Raw genomic sequence first — 14796 nt, 5'->3', positions numbered from 1 at the left:
ATGTCCATATTGATTTTATCTCTAAGGAGTCACTGATTATTCCCACATCCTACTTCCTGACCACCTCCAGCAGCATAGCCCCTGGTGTGGAAGGAGAGGTCCCTGGGCACGGTGACCAGGACCCCAAGGAGGGCCTGGATCTCTGAGGGCACAGTCAGCACCTCCTTCCAGGAGAAGCCCCAGAGACCAGGACCTCCCTCACCTCTTGCCCTTTGTATGTGCAGACACCTCCCATATGCAAATACCCACACGGCCACCAGACACACACACAGTTGGCGTCCACTTAAATGCAGGGCCTCCTCACCCTGGAGAATACTTTCTGGGGGACGAGGACCTCACCTGCAAGACATGACTCCCATGTGGCTCTTCCTCTTCCTGCTGTCAGCTCCCAGATGTGAGTGACTCAGGGCTTAGACGTGAGGAGATGGGGATCCAGCATCTGAGCCCAGGACTCACTGTGTTCTCTCTGACCCAGGTGTCCTGTCCCAGGTGCAGCTGCAGGAGTCGGGCCCAGGACTGGTGAAGCCCTCGCAGACCCTCTCCCTCACCTGCTCTGTCTCTGGATTCTCCATCACAACCAGTGGTTACTGCTGGCATTGGATCCGCCAGCCCCCAGGGAAGAGGCTGGAGTGGATTGCGATTATATGTTATGATGGGAGCACTAATTACAGCCCCTCCCTCAAGAGCCGAACCTCCATCACCAGAGACACGTCCAAGAACCAGTTCTCCCTGCAGCTGAGCTCCATGACCACCGAGGACATGGCCGTGTATTACTGTTCAAGACACAGTGAGGGGAAGTCAGTGTGAGCCCAGACACAAACCTCCCTGAGGAGACAGCAGGGCTGGGCTTCAGGGAGCGTCCAGGACACCAGGGGGCGCTCAGGACCAGCAAACCCAGGCTCCCAGCTCAGAGGCTGTCCCTGGGGGGTTGTGCAGGCTTCCTATTGGGGTCAATGCTTTCTTCCCTCCTAGTGTCCCTGGGGAAGTTCCTGCTTCCTTCTTTGTGCCTTTAATTAGATTCTCAGCAGGAAAAAGCAGGAAGTGGCTGTGTGTCAGATCTGGTCAACTTCTCATCTAGGTCCTTCCTGTCACCATGTCCCTGACGGTCTCGCTATGGGTTGACAAAGAAAACATTGTAGGGATTCCTGTCCAATCACTGACAGCAAAGTTCTCCACCCTCCACGCAGGGCTGAGTGGGTAACACGGAGTCCAGGCCCCAAACTTCACCTGAGGGTGATCAGCCCCTTGCCCTACTCCTGGAGGAGCCCTTTGGGGGGCAGTTAGCTGATTGCTCCTCACTGACCTGACTGCGTATGGAGGTTTAGGGTCTGACCTCTGTGGGCGCTGCCTCTCAGTGTGCCTTGGAGGCCCAATGATGGGCCCTGTCACAGCCCTGATGCACCCTCTTCCCCAGGTTCGGAGACCCAACACTAGTCCAGCTTCCCCTGGGGAACCACCTGCATCCTGAGAACCTGCTGAAGGGAGACATGGTCCCACCCGCCTCTGCTGTGCCTCCAGCTCCGCAGACACCATCCCACCCTCACCCTCTGTCCTCTGCTGCCCACACTCTCACCCTATGGGGCCTGCACAGGATGTCCCGTGTGGATGTGTCTGCCCTCTCCTTCCCTCCTTGTAGATTTTACCTTGAATGCAGCCCCACGTCATCCCCTCATGCCCATCTCCTGTACCAGGCCCTCCCTGAGACACCAGGGCCAGGGCCACTCAGGCAGCCTGAAGTGACCTCCATCGCCCTGCCGAACCCACATGCAGTGCCGACGTATGAGGTCAGTCTGCGCAGTTCCTCCTGTGTCAGGTGGAGACACACTGAGCACTGACCCAGGAGCACTTCCAACAGCTCACACTTGTGCTGAGGGAACCTCCAGGGGCCTGTGAGCTTCAGAGCATCATGGTGGACAGGCCCATAGCCATTTATGTCAGAGGAAAGTGAGGAAAGGGCTGGGGCCTGTTCATCTATAATGTTGCCCAAGTCCCGCTGACCAGAGCCCAGGTACACAGGGAGCTCTGTGAATCCTAAAAGTGCAGGAAAAGCCCAGACAGCATGGCTCAGTGGTTGAGCATCGACCTATGAACCAGGAGGTCACTGTTCCATTCCTGGTTAGGACACATGTTCAGGTTGCCGACAACATCTCCTGTATGGGGCATGCAGGACGCAAACAATGATTGTCTCTCATCATTGATGTTTCTCTCTGGCTTCTTTCTTTTCCCTCTAATAATAAATGAAAATATCCTCAATGGATGATCAAAAAAGAAAGAGCTATATCTCCATATATATCTATACCTATATCTATATATGATCTTTATCTATATATGTATCTATATATGCATCTATATCTATCTATATCTATATCTATATCTCTATCTATATCTATATCATCTATATCATCTATATCTATATCTATATCTATATCTATATCTATTTCTATTTCTATTTATATCTATATCTAGTAGAGGCCCAGTGCACAAAATCCATGCACTAGGGTGCGAGGTGTCCCTCAGCCTAGCCTGCACCCTCTCCAATTTGAGAAACACTTGGGGGATGTCCAACTGCAGATTGGATATCCCTCTTACATTCCAGGACTGCTGGCTCCTAACCACTTTCCTGCCTGCCTGCTGGATTGCCCCTAACCACTTCTGCCTGCCAACCTGATCAGCCCTAACAACTTCCCTGCAGGCCTGATTGATGCCTAAATGCTCCCCTGCCAGCCTGATCACCACCAACTGCTCACCCCTGCGGGCCATCTGTGGCGGCCATCTTGTGGTGGCCATCTTGTGGTGGCCATCTTGTGGTGGCCAGCTTGTAACAACTTGGGGTCACCATCTCCTGATGACGTGAGGGCATCACACGAGGTAATGAGGTCCGTCTAGGCTTTTATTAGTGTATATATCTATATCTATATCTATGTCTATATATATATATATATATATACATACATATATATATATATATATTCATGGAAACAGAAACCCAATGATTTTAAACCCAAAGGAGTCACTGATTGTGCCCATATCCTACTTTCTGACCACCTCCTACAGCATAACCCCTGGTGTGGAAGGACACAGTGACCAGGACCCCAAGGAGGGCCTGGTTCTCTGAGAGCACAGTCAGCACCTCTTTCCAGGAGAAGCCCCAGAGACCAGGACCTCCCTCACCTCTTGCCCTTTGTATGTGCAGACACCTCCCATATGCAAATGCCCACAAGGCCACCAGACACACACACACACACAGTTGGAGTCCCCTTAAATGCAGGGCCTCCTCACCCTGAAGAATAGTTTCTGGGAGACGAGGACCTCACCTGCAAGACATGACTCCCATGTGGCTCTTCCTCTTCCTGCTGTCAGCTCCCAGATATGGGTGACTCAGGGCTTAGACATTAGGAGATGAGGATCCAGCATCTGAGCCCAGGACTCACTGTGTTCTCTCTGTCCCAGGTGTCCTGGCCCAGGTGCAGCTGCAGGAGTCGGGCCCAGGACTGGTGAAGCCCTTGCAGACCCTCTCCCTCACCTGCTTTGTCTCTGGATTCTCCATCACAACCAGTGGTTACACCTGCACCTGGATCCGCCAGCCCCAGGTGAAGAGGCTGGAGTGGATTGGGTATATATGTTATGATGGGAGCACTTATGGTTGCCATCAAGTGACAATATGATGGTGGCCATCTTGTGATGACGTGGGGGCGGCCATGTTGTGGTGGCCATCTTGTGACTAAATGGGGTGGCCATCTTGTGATGATGTGAGGGCATCGCACGAGGGCACAAGGACCACCTAGGCTTTTATTAGTATAGATATCTATATCTATATCTATATCATCTATATCTATATCTATATCTATATCTATATCTATATCTAATCTATATCTATCTATACTATATCTATCCCAGCAGAGGCACATTGATTTTATCTCTAAAGAGATAATAAAGCAGTCAAATATCTACAATAATAAAAGCATAATAAGCGAATTGACCAAACAACCAAACATCAGAACAACTGTTCAGACAACCTTCCAAATGTCCATGCTATGACACACACTGGCACCAGGCCCACCAACACTTGTGTGATGCAATTGGTTGAAGGGCCCTGCCATTGCCCCAAGATCACCCCACAGAGAGAGGACCAAGCCATCCTTTGTGGGGCAATTGATGGGGAGGGGTGGGCTCCATGATTGATCACCTGAAAGAGGAGGTCCAGGCCACCCTCTGCACAGCGATCGATTATGGAGACCTGGCCAGGTGGTCTGGGCCTCCCTCTGTGGAGCCACCAATTGCAGAACCCCACGATCTATCGCTTTGCAGAGGGTGGCCCAGACTTGCAAAGTGATCGCATCCCATGCTTGTCGCCCACAGAGGGAGGTGACCATTGGTGGGGGAAGGGGGACAATGTCACACAAATGGCAAGCAGTGGCAGCTGCGGAGGTGGGGCCAGCTGCCACAACCAGAAGAAGGAAAGCCTCTATAGGCCCTGATCCCCAGCCAGGCCTAGGGACCCTACCCAAGGGGTCCTGTATTGCGAGAGGGCGCAGCCATGCTGAGTGAAACCACCCCATGCACAAATTTCATGCACCAGGTCTCTAGTCTGTATGTATAAAAGCCTAAATGACTGAATGACTGAACGACCATTTGACTGGTTGCTGTGATGCGCACTGACCACCAGGGGGAAAATGCTCAACATGGGAGCTGCCCCCTGGTATTCAGTGCACTCCCACAGCAGGAGCACTGCTCAGCTAACTGACAGATGCCAGGCTTACGGCTAGTGAGTGCAGCTGCAGTGGTGCTAGCCTCTCCTGCCTCCATGGCAGTACACTACCGAGCGACGGCAGGCGCAGCAGTGTCAGGATGAGCTGGAGCAGCGTGGCACCTGGCCCAGGCTCAGCCTACTCCCGGCCACCTGCAGCTTGGCATACTACTACGTCATTATGGGGATATTGGAAGGCTGTTTTGGCCCTATCCCCGCAGACCCCAAGGGGTCCCGAATTGCAAGAGGGCACAGACCAGGCTGAGGGACCCCAATGGTGCATGAATCCATGCACTGGGCCTCTAGTATATACATGTGATTGGAATTCCTGAAAGAGGAGAGAGGGGGCACCAAGAAAAATGTTTGAAGAAATCATTGAAAACAGATTTTCAGAATTTGATGTAAATTATAAGGAGATCTAAGAACACTAAAGTACTCCAAGAAGAATCAAAATAAACAACATTAAATCAAGGCACATTGAAGTCAAACTGGTGAAAAAGATAAAATGCCCAAGGGCAGCAAAGGAAAAAACCACACATGAGTCAAGAAACAAGATTAATAAAAACAACAAAGGTCAGATGGAAAACAACCAAAACCAGAAGATAATGGAGTGACGACTCTAAAGAGCTGAAGGAACATTGAAGGAACATCAATGTAGAATTCTAAACTAACAGAAAATATATTTCAAAACTGTATGAAAATGAAATTACAAAATATCAAATTTTGTGTGATGCAGCTAGAGCAGTGCTTAGAGGGAAATGTACAGCATTAAATGCTTATGTTAGAAAAGAAGAAAGATCTTTAAATCAATAATCTAAGCCTATACTTTAAAAAAATGGGAAAGGGTGAGAACCAATGTGGAGGCAGAGGTAAATGCATGTTCTCACTGCCTCCCACAACCACATGAAATGCACAACTAAAATAGAGAACAACCATCATTCCAGACTAGGGAGGTACAGAAGAAAGCACACCGAGACTGATAGAAAGGGTGGAGGCAGGGAGCAGGCTAGTCTTACACCCACATGCTGTATGTTTTTAATTGGCAGGGATATCTCAGCTCTGGAGGCCTCCTGTGAGAAGCAAAGGGTCCGATTCCCACACCAGCCCCCAACCCAGGGATCCAGAGCTGGGAAGAGAAGTCCTCAGAGCTTCAGGATGTAAATAACAGCAATGATTTTTGCTGAGTGACACGGAGGCAGCTGGAGACCCAGGCTTTTCCTCTTAAAGGGCCAGCAAAGGAACTTACAGGGTCCTGCTTCCTCTGAGCTCCAGGGAAAGGTGGTGGAATTGGAGGATCCAGGGACATGTGGGAAAGAACTGGATTGTCTGGTATTTGAGGCAGGAAATACGGATGGCTTTCTCCCAGACAGGGCTACTCCCAGGGGTCATTGTTTCTGTGCTGGGACCTCCCCCATCACATAGCTGCCTAAAAGACATATCTGAGGTTCCATCAGTGTGTCTCACACAGTTTGCTCTTCCCTGAGAACCCACCCCATCCAAATTACAGCCCCACCCAAGCTGTTTGCAGCAGCCTTTCCATATGAATGGCTTTTCCTGGCTTAGGTTTCAGACTCTCCTAAAATCTCTCAAACTAGCAGAAGCTGGCATCTTCATGCCCCAAAGCTAACAATAAGAGACCCAAGACCTGGCACTAGAACCAGCCTGCCTCGCTCCACAACTTGTCCTCCCCTTGGCACTTCCATGCCCATCACAAGTAGCAGCCATCTGCAGATGCCCCTGTAGCTACTGCTTGGTGGCCTCAGGCAGTGGCTGACTCTGCCCCTCCCAAGAGGCTCTAGAGCCAGGGCACTCATTGGACAGCTTTAGACCATAGCAGCTTACAACTCCACACATTCAGGAGGAGGAGGAGGAGAAAAAGGAGAAGCAGGAAAAGGAAGAAGGAAAAGAAAAAGAAGGCAAAAGAAGAAGGAGAGGAGGAGAAGGAGAAGGAGGAGGAGGAAATATGAACAAAGCCACAGCCAGTTAGTCTCAGTGGGTAGAGCATTGGCCTACTGATTGAAGGGTTCTAGATTTGATTCTGGTTAGGGGCACATGCCCATGTTGCGGGGCATGCAAAAGGTGGCTGACAGTGATTCTCTGTCATCATTGACCTCTCTCTCTCTTCCTCTATCTCTCTCTCTCTCCTTTCCCCTCTGAAATGAATAAAAATTAAAAAAAAAACTAAAAATATGAACAAAATACTGACAATACATACATATCTATCAAAAATTGAATCTAAGAACCCAAATAATGAACAAAGTATGTAATGAAAGAAAATAACTGATGAATAAAATAGAATCTGAGGCATGGAAACATGGAACAGAATGAGGAAACTCATAGGGAAGAGGGAGGGGAGAGTGGAAAGAGATGAACCAAAGAACTCATAGTCACATGCATGACATATAGACACAGATAAGAGGTGGTGAAGGCCAGGGTTGAGACAGGAATACGGTGCAAGGTTGATATGGGAGTACAAAGGGGGACATCAGTAATTCTCTCAACAGCAAAGATTTTTTAAAAAAGAAATTATAAAAGGAAGATCAAAATTGAATAAAAATCAGGCAGAATGAAGGAAAAAATACAGATGAACAGAGATTAATGAAATTAACAGAGAAAAATGATTAAAAACAGCTCATGATGCCAACAGCTGATGCCTTGAAAAGATCAAAAATACTAATTAATCCCCTGCAGCATGCCAACCCCCCACACCACAAGCCAGGGCTCCATTTGTAAATGATAGAAATTCTCCCACTTTGAGGAGCTAGGAAACAGAACTGCTGCACAGGAGCAGCAGGGAAGTGGAGTGAAATGTGTGCTTTCGGGAGGCAGCAGTGTGCTTGTGAGAGTGACAGTAGGTTTGAGACAGAGGCTGTGGCCACAGCATCCAGCCCAGCCTCTCCTGCCCTTCACATGTAGAGGTTCCAGTTTTGTGGACGATCCGATTGAGGAAATAACAAGGAGAATCTTTCAGTCTCAAAATAAAAGTATCATTCAATGCAAATTCTTATTCTCAAACCCCAGAAAGGGAACATGGCCCACGGCGGGTGAAGGAGAGTGAGAGGAAGCCCCATCCACGCACCTCTGGGGGAGCACCCCTGGGTCCTCATCAAAACGCCAAGGAAGGAGGAATCTCAATCCTGGAAGCTGCCCCCAAAGTAAAGGGGTCAGGGTGACGGGTCTCAGGAAAGGAGGGAGGGAGGAGGGTCAGGACGGAAGCCCTTCTGGCCAGGATCCTTGAGTATTTTCCCATCTGGGGTCGCCCCTAGAATGACAAGGTCAGGCGTGCAGCCCAGGGTCCCAGCTGCACCCTTATATGCAGACTCCATGCAAATGGGGCTCTCCTCCTGCTCATAAAAGGGGGCCCTTGCCTGGCATGTTGGGGAGACACCCAGAACCCAAGCACCTGAGACAGGACCCCAGCGGCTCCACCATGGACTTGGTGCCAAGCTGCGTTTTTCTCCTGATCATTTCTCAAGGTCGTTCTCAGGAGTGGGGGGCGCTGAGACCTGTGCCTGTGCCTGTAGGTGCTTCCATGTGATTCTCAGTCCACCTTGTGTCTCTGTGTTTGCCGGTGTCCAGTGTGAGGAGCAGCTGGTGGAGTCTGGGGGAGGCCTGGTGCAGCCTGGGGGGTCTCTGAGACTCTCTTGTGCAGTCTCTGGATTCACCTTCAGTAGCTACCAAATGCACTGGGTCCGCCAGGCTCCAGGGAAGGGTCTGGAGTGGGTCAAACTCATTAGTAGTAGTGGTGGTACCATATACTATGCCGACTCTGTGAAGGGCCGTTTCACCATCTCCAGAGACAACGCCAAGAACACACTGTTTCTGCAAATGAGCAGCCTAAGAGCCGATGACATGGCCATGTATTACTGTGCCAGACACACAGTGAGGGGAAGTCAGTGTGAGCCCAGACACTAACCTCCCTGAGGAGACATCAGGGCTGAGCTTCGGGGAGTGTCCAGGACACCAGGGGTGCTCAGGACCATGAAAGATAGGGTCCCAGCTCAGAGGCTGTCCCTGGAGGGTTGAGCAGGCTTCCTGTTGGGGTCAATGCTTTCTTCCTGAACACAAGGACCATCCAGAAGCAGGTGCAGTTGGAGGTATGGGCTGGTTCCTGTGTGGTTTCCTCTTCATGTCACAGTTTCCCTCAGGGAACCTCAGATCCTGATTCTTCGCTGACGTCTGAGTCTCTGAGCTAGAAAGTCTGTTGTAAAGAGAGAGAACTTTCTCCTGTGAACAAAAGGTAGAGAGTCTCTTTCATACACACTTGTGCCCTAATGGGTTTTATCATCAAATCTTCTGACCCACGTCACCTGAATCTAACAAAAGGCTCTAATGACTCAACAGTGCAGCTCCCCTGAATGCTGGACCGTGGGCCCCACATGTGTGTGACCCCAAAGCTGCAGAAGAAGGACCCACAGGGTGACAGTCCTGGTCTTGTCCTCATGCTCACAGCACCCAGAGGAGTGGACACCATGCAGAAGCAGAGGCACAGCAGCTGGTACAGATGTTCATGACACACACACACCAAGGGGACGAGGGATGGTTATTATGCTCCTGATTGAAACCCCTGAGAAGCACAGGAAAGATCACTCAGCAAGTCAGACCTGCTTGGATGGAGACTGGAAAGGAGAGGGTGGAGGGCTTTTATTTTGGCGAGATGGTGGGGGAGAGTGAGGATTTCTGTTTCCAGGAACTGATGTGGTTTCAATCTCCCAATAATTTCCAAAGAGAAAAGTATGATTTCTTATCCAATTTCTGTGGGGCAGATGGAGAAGAGGCAGCAATGAGCCCTCAGTTGTTAGAATTCCAAGAAAAAAAGAAAATATAGTTGCATTTTATTTAACAACTATAGAAATTGAGCAAAAATTAAGAAATAGGTCCTTATGTATGTACAAAAACTACATGTAAAAAATGAGAATAATTATAAGTAAGGGAATGATGGTGATGTTGATGTTTGCAATGATGATGGTGGTGGTGGTGGTGATGGTGATGGTGGTGATAGAACTGGAAAGGATTCTTGGTCCAATGTCTTGGTGGGAATCTGTCCTTTCCCACTGATCTGTCATCGGCTTTTTCAAAGGCCTGTGTCAACTTACAATTGGGCCTTTGGGGTCTCAATCCCTAATGGCATCTGAAGAGGAAGCACCTGCTTTGTTTACTTATAAGAACTCATTGTGTGTGGACAACCATCATGTCCATAGAAAACAAGAAGAATGATTATAAGTAAGCAAATTGTGGTGATGTTGATGAAGATGATGATGGTGATTACAATGAAGATGATGGACTGAGACAGGAGCCCTGGTCTAATGGAATGAAGGCTCCTCATACAGACACACCGTCACCTTGGCTCCTCCAGTGAGGAATGTCCACTCTTCCCAGTGAGTGTTGAGAGATTTCATAAATGGGACCCCAATGAATTATGCAACTTCTGGAATTCATGGTGAGATCGTGTGGATAATCAACCCAAAGGTGTCCAAGTGGGAATACCTTGGACCTGGGAAGGTGTCACCTTCTAGAAAAGAGACACTGAGAATGTGCATGTAGGAAACAGGGGTCCCCTTCCCAGCAGTTTGCAGTGACAGGTTCCTTATTGCTCTTGATCCCTGACTGCATGACCTTTAAGGTTTCTACTTCAATCAACTCCTGCTCATTATTATTCAGGTATTTTCTATGATCATACAAGCTGTCTCTCTCATGCCCTGCACTTCCTTCTGGACCTTCACTGGAGGAGGCTTTAAACCCACATGTCCAGTAACTCTCTGTCCATGAGCATCAGGCACATTTCTGTCATGTGACTCAAACAGTCCAGCTTCCTCCCCTCACCCAGTTCCACAGTCACGTCCACATTTATGGGTAGTTTCCCAGCAGCGCTCCCCTCTGGTACCAGAACCTGCTCCAGCCCCTGTGGCTGCTGAAGCCAATGGACAGTGGAGGCCCATAAATTTCTGGGAAATTCTTTGTAAAAATCACCCAAAATAATACCCATTACAGACAATATTGTTAAAATGGCCTTGGTTAAAATTAAAGACTTTTGTCCCATCAAAGATTCATTGCACAGATTAAAACATAAACATAATGAATGCACTTCAAAATCATATGTCTGATGGCAGAATGTACACATAATACATTAAGGACCTTACATGTTTGTGGGAGAGCCCAGCACCCTCTCACCACAGTGATCTCCCAGGGAAGGGGAGGGGGAGGCTGGGATGAGGGTTTCCTCTCCAGGTTGTGGTTTCCTCTCCAGGTTGTAGTTCCCTTTCCCAAGAGAAATTCTATGGTAGGAATTCTGTTCAGTCACCTCCCTCTGAACCCCCACATCACTGATGACACCAGACTGAGAAAACAGTTACAACATATGAATGATTCTGAGTTGTTCACATACATGATCACTGCTTTTATTTCGTGCCTTTTCTCCAATTAAAGCCATGACTGTTTCTGATGTAACTATTAGGGGGGTATCTGCAATAGGCCATGAGCTCGCATATCAAATAGTTTGCACAGGGAGCTGCAGACATAATCACAAAATTTCCAACATCAACCATCACAGGTGTCTCACCTTTCTGTGCTTGGGAGTAGTTTCTCAGATCAAAATAACATCATCAATTAAGATATTGAGAATGGCTGTCTTTTATTTTTATTTTCTGTACAAAGATAGGAAGTATTTCTAAAAAACTAGATTTTAAAACATCGGGAAATGAGGATACAATAAGATTTTGAGATTCAAAAATGGTCTGTACAAATGCTAATCCCTTTGACACATGGTTAAAAGATTCATGAGAAGTTAAAGGTGTATCCTACTCATTGAGTCAACAATTTCTTCTTCTTCTCAGAGAATTTAGGCCATTCATTGACTTAATTCCAATGTGCTCATGACTCATGTAATCCCCTGACCCTGACTTACATGGTGTGTGAGGTCAAAGGAAGACATGCCCTAACAGGGACTCCAGAATGACCAGGGCAGCCTGACCTCAGTCCCTACACTTATAGTAAAGGCTGCCCCACATGAAAATTTCTGTTCAAGCCCCAGGGTAAATCTTCTCCTGGGCTGTGCAGGCTCAGCTCTCCCCTCACACAGGCCTGAGGTCTCTGGGAAGGCAGAGCTGTGGTCTAGGAGAAGATGAATCTGCTGGGTCTTCTCCTGTGCCTGCTGACAGCCCCCCAAGGTGAGGGTCTCAGGGACCAGGAAGGGGTCATGGGATGGTTGTGACTGCTGGTTACTGACAGGACTGATGCTCCTTGTCCCCAGGTGTCCTGTCCCAGGTTGTTAGAAATAAGGTGAGCCCCCCAAGTCAGGGGTCCTGGTAGAACACAAAACATACGCGGGAGCCAGGCAGCAAGGCTAACATCTTTACTGCAGAAGAGTGCACACACACGGTCTGGAAGTATGCGCACACCAGCAGGCGGTCAACTTGGCTTTACAATCTCTGATGCACAGGACCTGTCCCTTGATCTTGATTGGGCTCAGGCGCACAGTCTTTCACGATTGGCTAATTCAAAGGGAGGGGTTGGCCTTTGCCATTTCAAGATGGCAGCCACTAGGGGAGCTGCAAGCCATGTGGCCAACATGGTGGCTGCCAAGTCACGCAGTCCAAAATGGCAGCCTTCTAAACTGTTCTTTGACAGAAAACATGACTTGTTTCCTCTCACAATTCCCCCCTTTTCTTTATTTAAACTCTTTCTTCAAACTCGGCTGACACTGATTGACTTTCCTGCTCTGCAGTGTTTAGGAGAAGACCAATTTGTCGTTTGGTCAATACGGTTCCAATTGGCCCTTGGATAAGACATGGGATGATGTGACATCCCATCACTGTAGCTCTTAATCAAAGGGGTGAGTGTGGACACCATTGCTCCTTCCACTTTCCAACCATTACTCCAGTGAATCAGAGAGGGACCCTCGATGCCAGGCTCCAGCTCACTCGTCACTGAAGCTGCCCATGCCTTAGGGCCTCAGTGATGGTCTGTCTGCTGTGTTGTCAGGGATGAATGTGCAGCACTGACCCAACATTACACATCTTCCTCCTTCTTCTGCCAGAACCAGATCCAAGGCCAACCTGTTCTCCCAGGTCACCCTGCTGCTGGCACCTAGCTGTTTACTACCCCTTTAACTGCATCTTGAATGTAGTTAACAAGACTTTGCTGGTTCTAGAAAATATAACTAATCCACCACATTCTTGTTCTAAGGGGTCCACCAACACAGAACAGACTCAAACCCTGTGGCAATCTGATCTCTAGCCTTAACTCCTTGGCAACCTCAATGGGATCTGTGTGTATATGGGGATCAAAGGAGCCCCACGGACCCTTTCTCCTTTTCCTAGTCTGTCTATCCATTGAAAAAGGTTTACAATATGCCAACGTGAAAGGGATAGCCAATTGTATGAGAGCACAAGGTCCACTCCATTTGTTGGGCAAGGCCACCAGTCAGGGTGCCCCATGACACAACCAGACATCAGCATGGGGTACCGCCAGTGCAGCATGATGGGTTTCTGAGGATACCCGGCCATTTAGGCATCCAGATAAATTTCTCATAAACTCTGAGGACTGTCCCCTTGCCCCCTTGAGAGGCAGGAGGTATAGTTCACGTAGGAGGACTGGGCTGGGTTTTTTGTTTGTTTGGTTTGTTTGTTTGTTTGGTTTGTTTGTTTGTTTTCTGGGGGGACTAGATCTTTAGCTCTCTTGAACAGCAAAAACAGGGAAGAGTCTTACAGGAAACGTTCCTCCAGGCGGTTTCCTCCTGGTATGAGGCAAGCACATATTCCATCCCTTTACTGTCTGAGGTCCATCCGAATGGGAATGGGACCACTTGGGCCTCTAGCCTTCCTGCCACTTTTATTTAGGGCGCATACAGAATATTTAATCCATTCCACCCAGGCATTCGTTCCCTTATACCCTACTTCTATTTGCATGGTGGTGGCAGTGGCCTAGGGCAGTGGTCGGCAAACTGGCGGCTCGGCAAACCGCAACTCGTGAACCACATGCGGCTCTTTGGCCCCTTGAGTGTGGCTCTTCCACAAAATACTGGCTCTTCCACAAAATACCGACTTCTGCGCATGGGCCACGAAGTTTCCATCACACTGTAAGTACGCGCCCCCACATGGTATAACAAACCTCCCTGCAGGAAGATCTATGACCACAAGGGAGCGCTCAAGGTCCCCGAACACAAGGCCCATCACAGCAGCAGGTGCAGTTGGAGGTCTGGGCTGGTTCCTGTGTGGTTTCCTCTTCATGTCACAGTTTCCCTCAGGGAACCTCTGAATCCTGATTCTTCGCTGACATCTGAGTCTCTGAGTGAGAAAGTCCATTGTAAAGAGAGAGAACTTTCTCCTGTGAACAAAAGGCAGAGAGTCTCTTTCATGCACACTTGTGTCATAATGAGTTTTATCATCAAATCTTCTGACCCATGTCACCTGAATCTAACAAGAGGCTCCAATGACTCAACAGTGCAGCTCCCCTGAATGCTGGACCGTGGGCACCACATGTGTGTGAACCCAAAGCTGCAGAAGAAGGACCCACAGGCTGACAGTCCTGGTCTTGTCCTCATGCTCACAGCACCCAGAAGAGTGGACACCATGCAGAAGCAGAGGCACAGCAGCTGGTACAGATGTTCATGACACACACTCACCGAGGGTACATGGGATGGTTATTATGCTCCTGATTGAACCTCTGAGAAGCACAGGAAAGATCACTCAGCAAGTCAGACCTGCTTGGATGGAGACTGGAAAGGAGAGGGCGCAGGGCTTTTATTTTGGCGAGGTGGTGGGGGAGGGAGAGGAATTCTGCTTCCAGGGACTTGTGTGGTTTCAATCTCCCAATAACTTCTACAGAGAAAACTATGGCCTCCTCCCTCAAACCTGGCACTACTTTCCCTGTGGCCCCAGCAGTCCCAGGCCCAGGTGAGCTGCACCAGGAATCACCTCCTCCTCAAGGCCCTGCCAGCATCTGGGCAGCTGCCACCACCTTGCTGCTGCTGTCCCCTCTTGGTCCTCACGTTGTCATGGGCCAGAGCAGGACCAAGAGCTTCAAGAGACCTCAGTTCTCCCTCCAGCAGC

General features: G+C 49.1%; 2 gene segments (V, D, J or C); both read left to right on the top strand.

Moving 5' to 3' along the window:
- The first annotated feature begins 348 nt into the window (after positions 1-348).
- On the top strand, positions 349-1740 carry LOC111824423. The segment is given in 3 exon segments: positions 349-394; positions 476-787; positions 1637-1740. Coding segments are annotated over 3 exon segments (462 nt in total).
- Positions 1741-3323: 1583 nt separating this feature from the next.
- Positions 3324-8635, top strand: LOC102417376 (the record flags this gene model as incomplete). The annotated part of the segment is given in 3 exon segments: positions 3324-3370; positions 3452-3637; positions 8503-8635. Coding segments are annotated over 3 exon segments (366 nt in total), but the record flags the coding sequence as incomplete, so codon positions are not given.
- Positions 8636-14796: the final 6161 nt, after the last annotated feature.

This window comes from Myotis lucifugus, unplaced genomic scaffold (assembly GCF_000147115.1).
Source record: "Myotis lucifugus unplaced genomic scaffold, Myoluc2.0 scaffold_1448, whole genome shotgun sequence".
In the NCBI taxonomy this organism is placed as follows: Eukaryota; Metazoa; Chordata; class Mammalia; order Chiroptera; family Vespertilionidae; genus Myotis; species Myotis lucifugus.
This window is presented reverse-complemented; position numbering and strand designations above follow the sequence as displayed.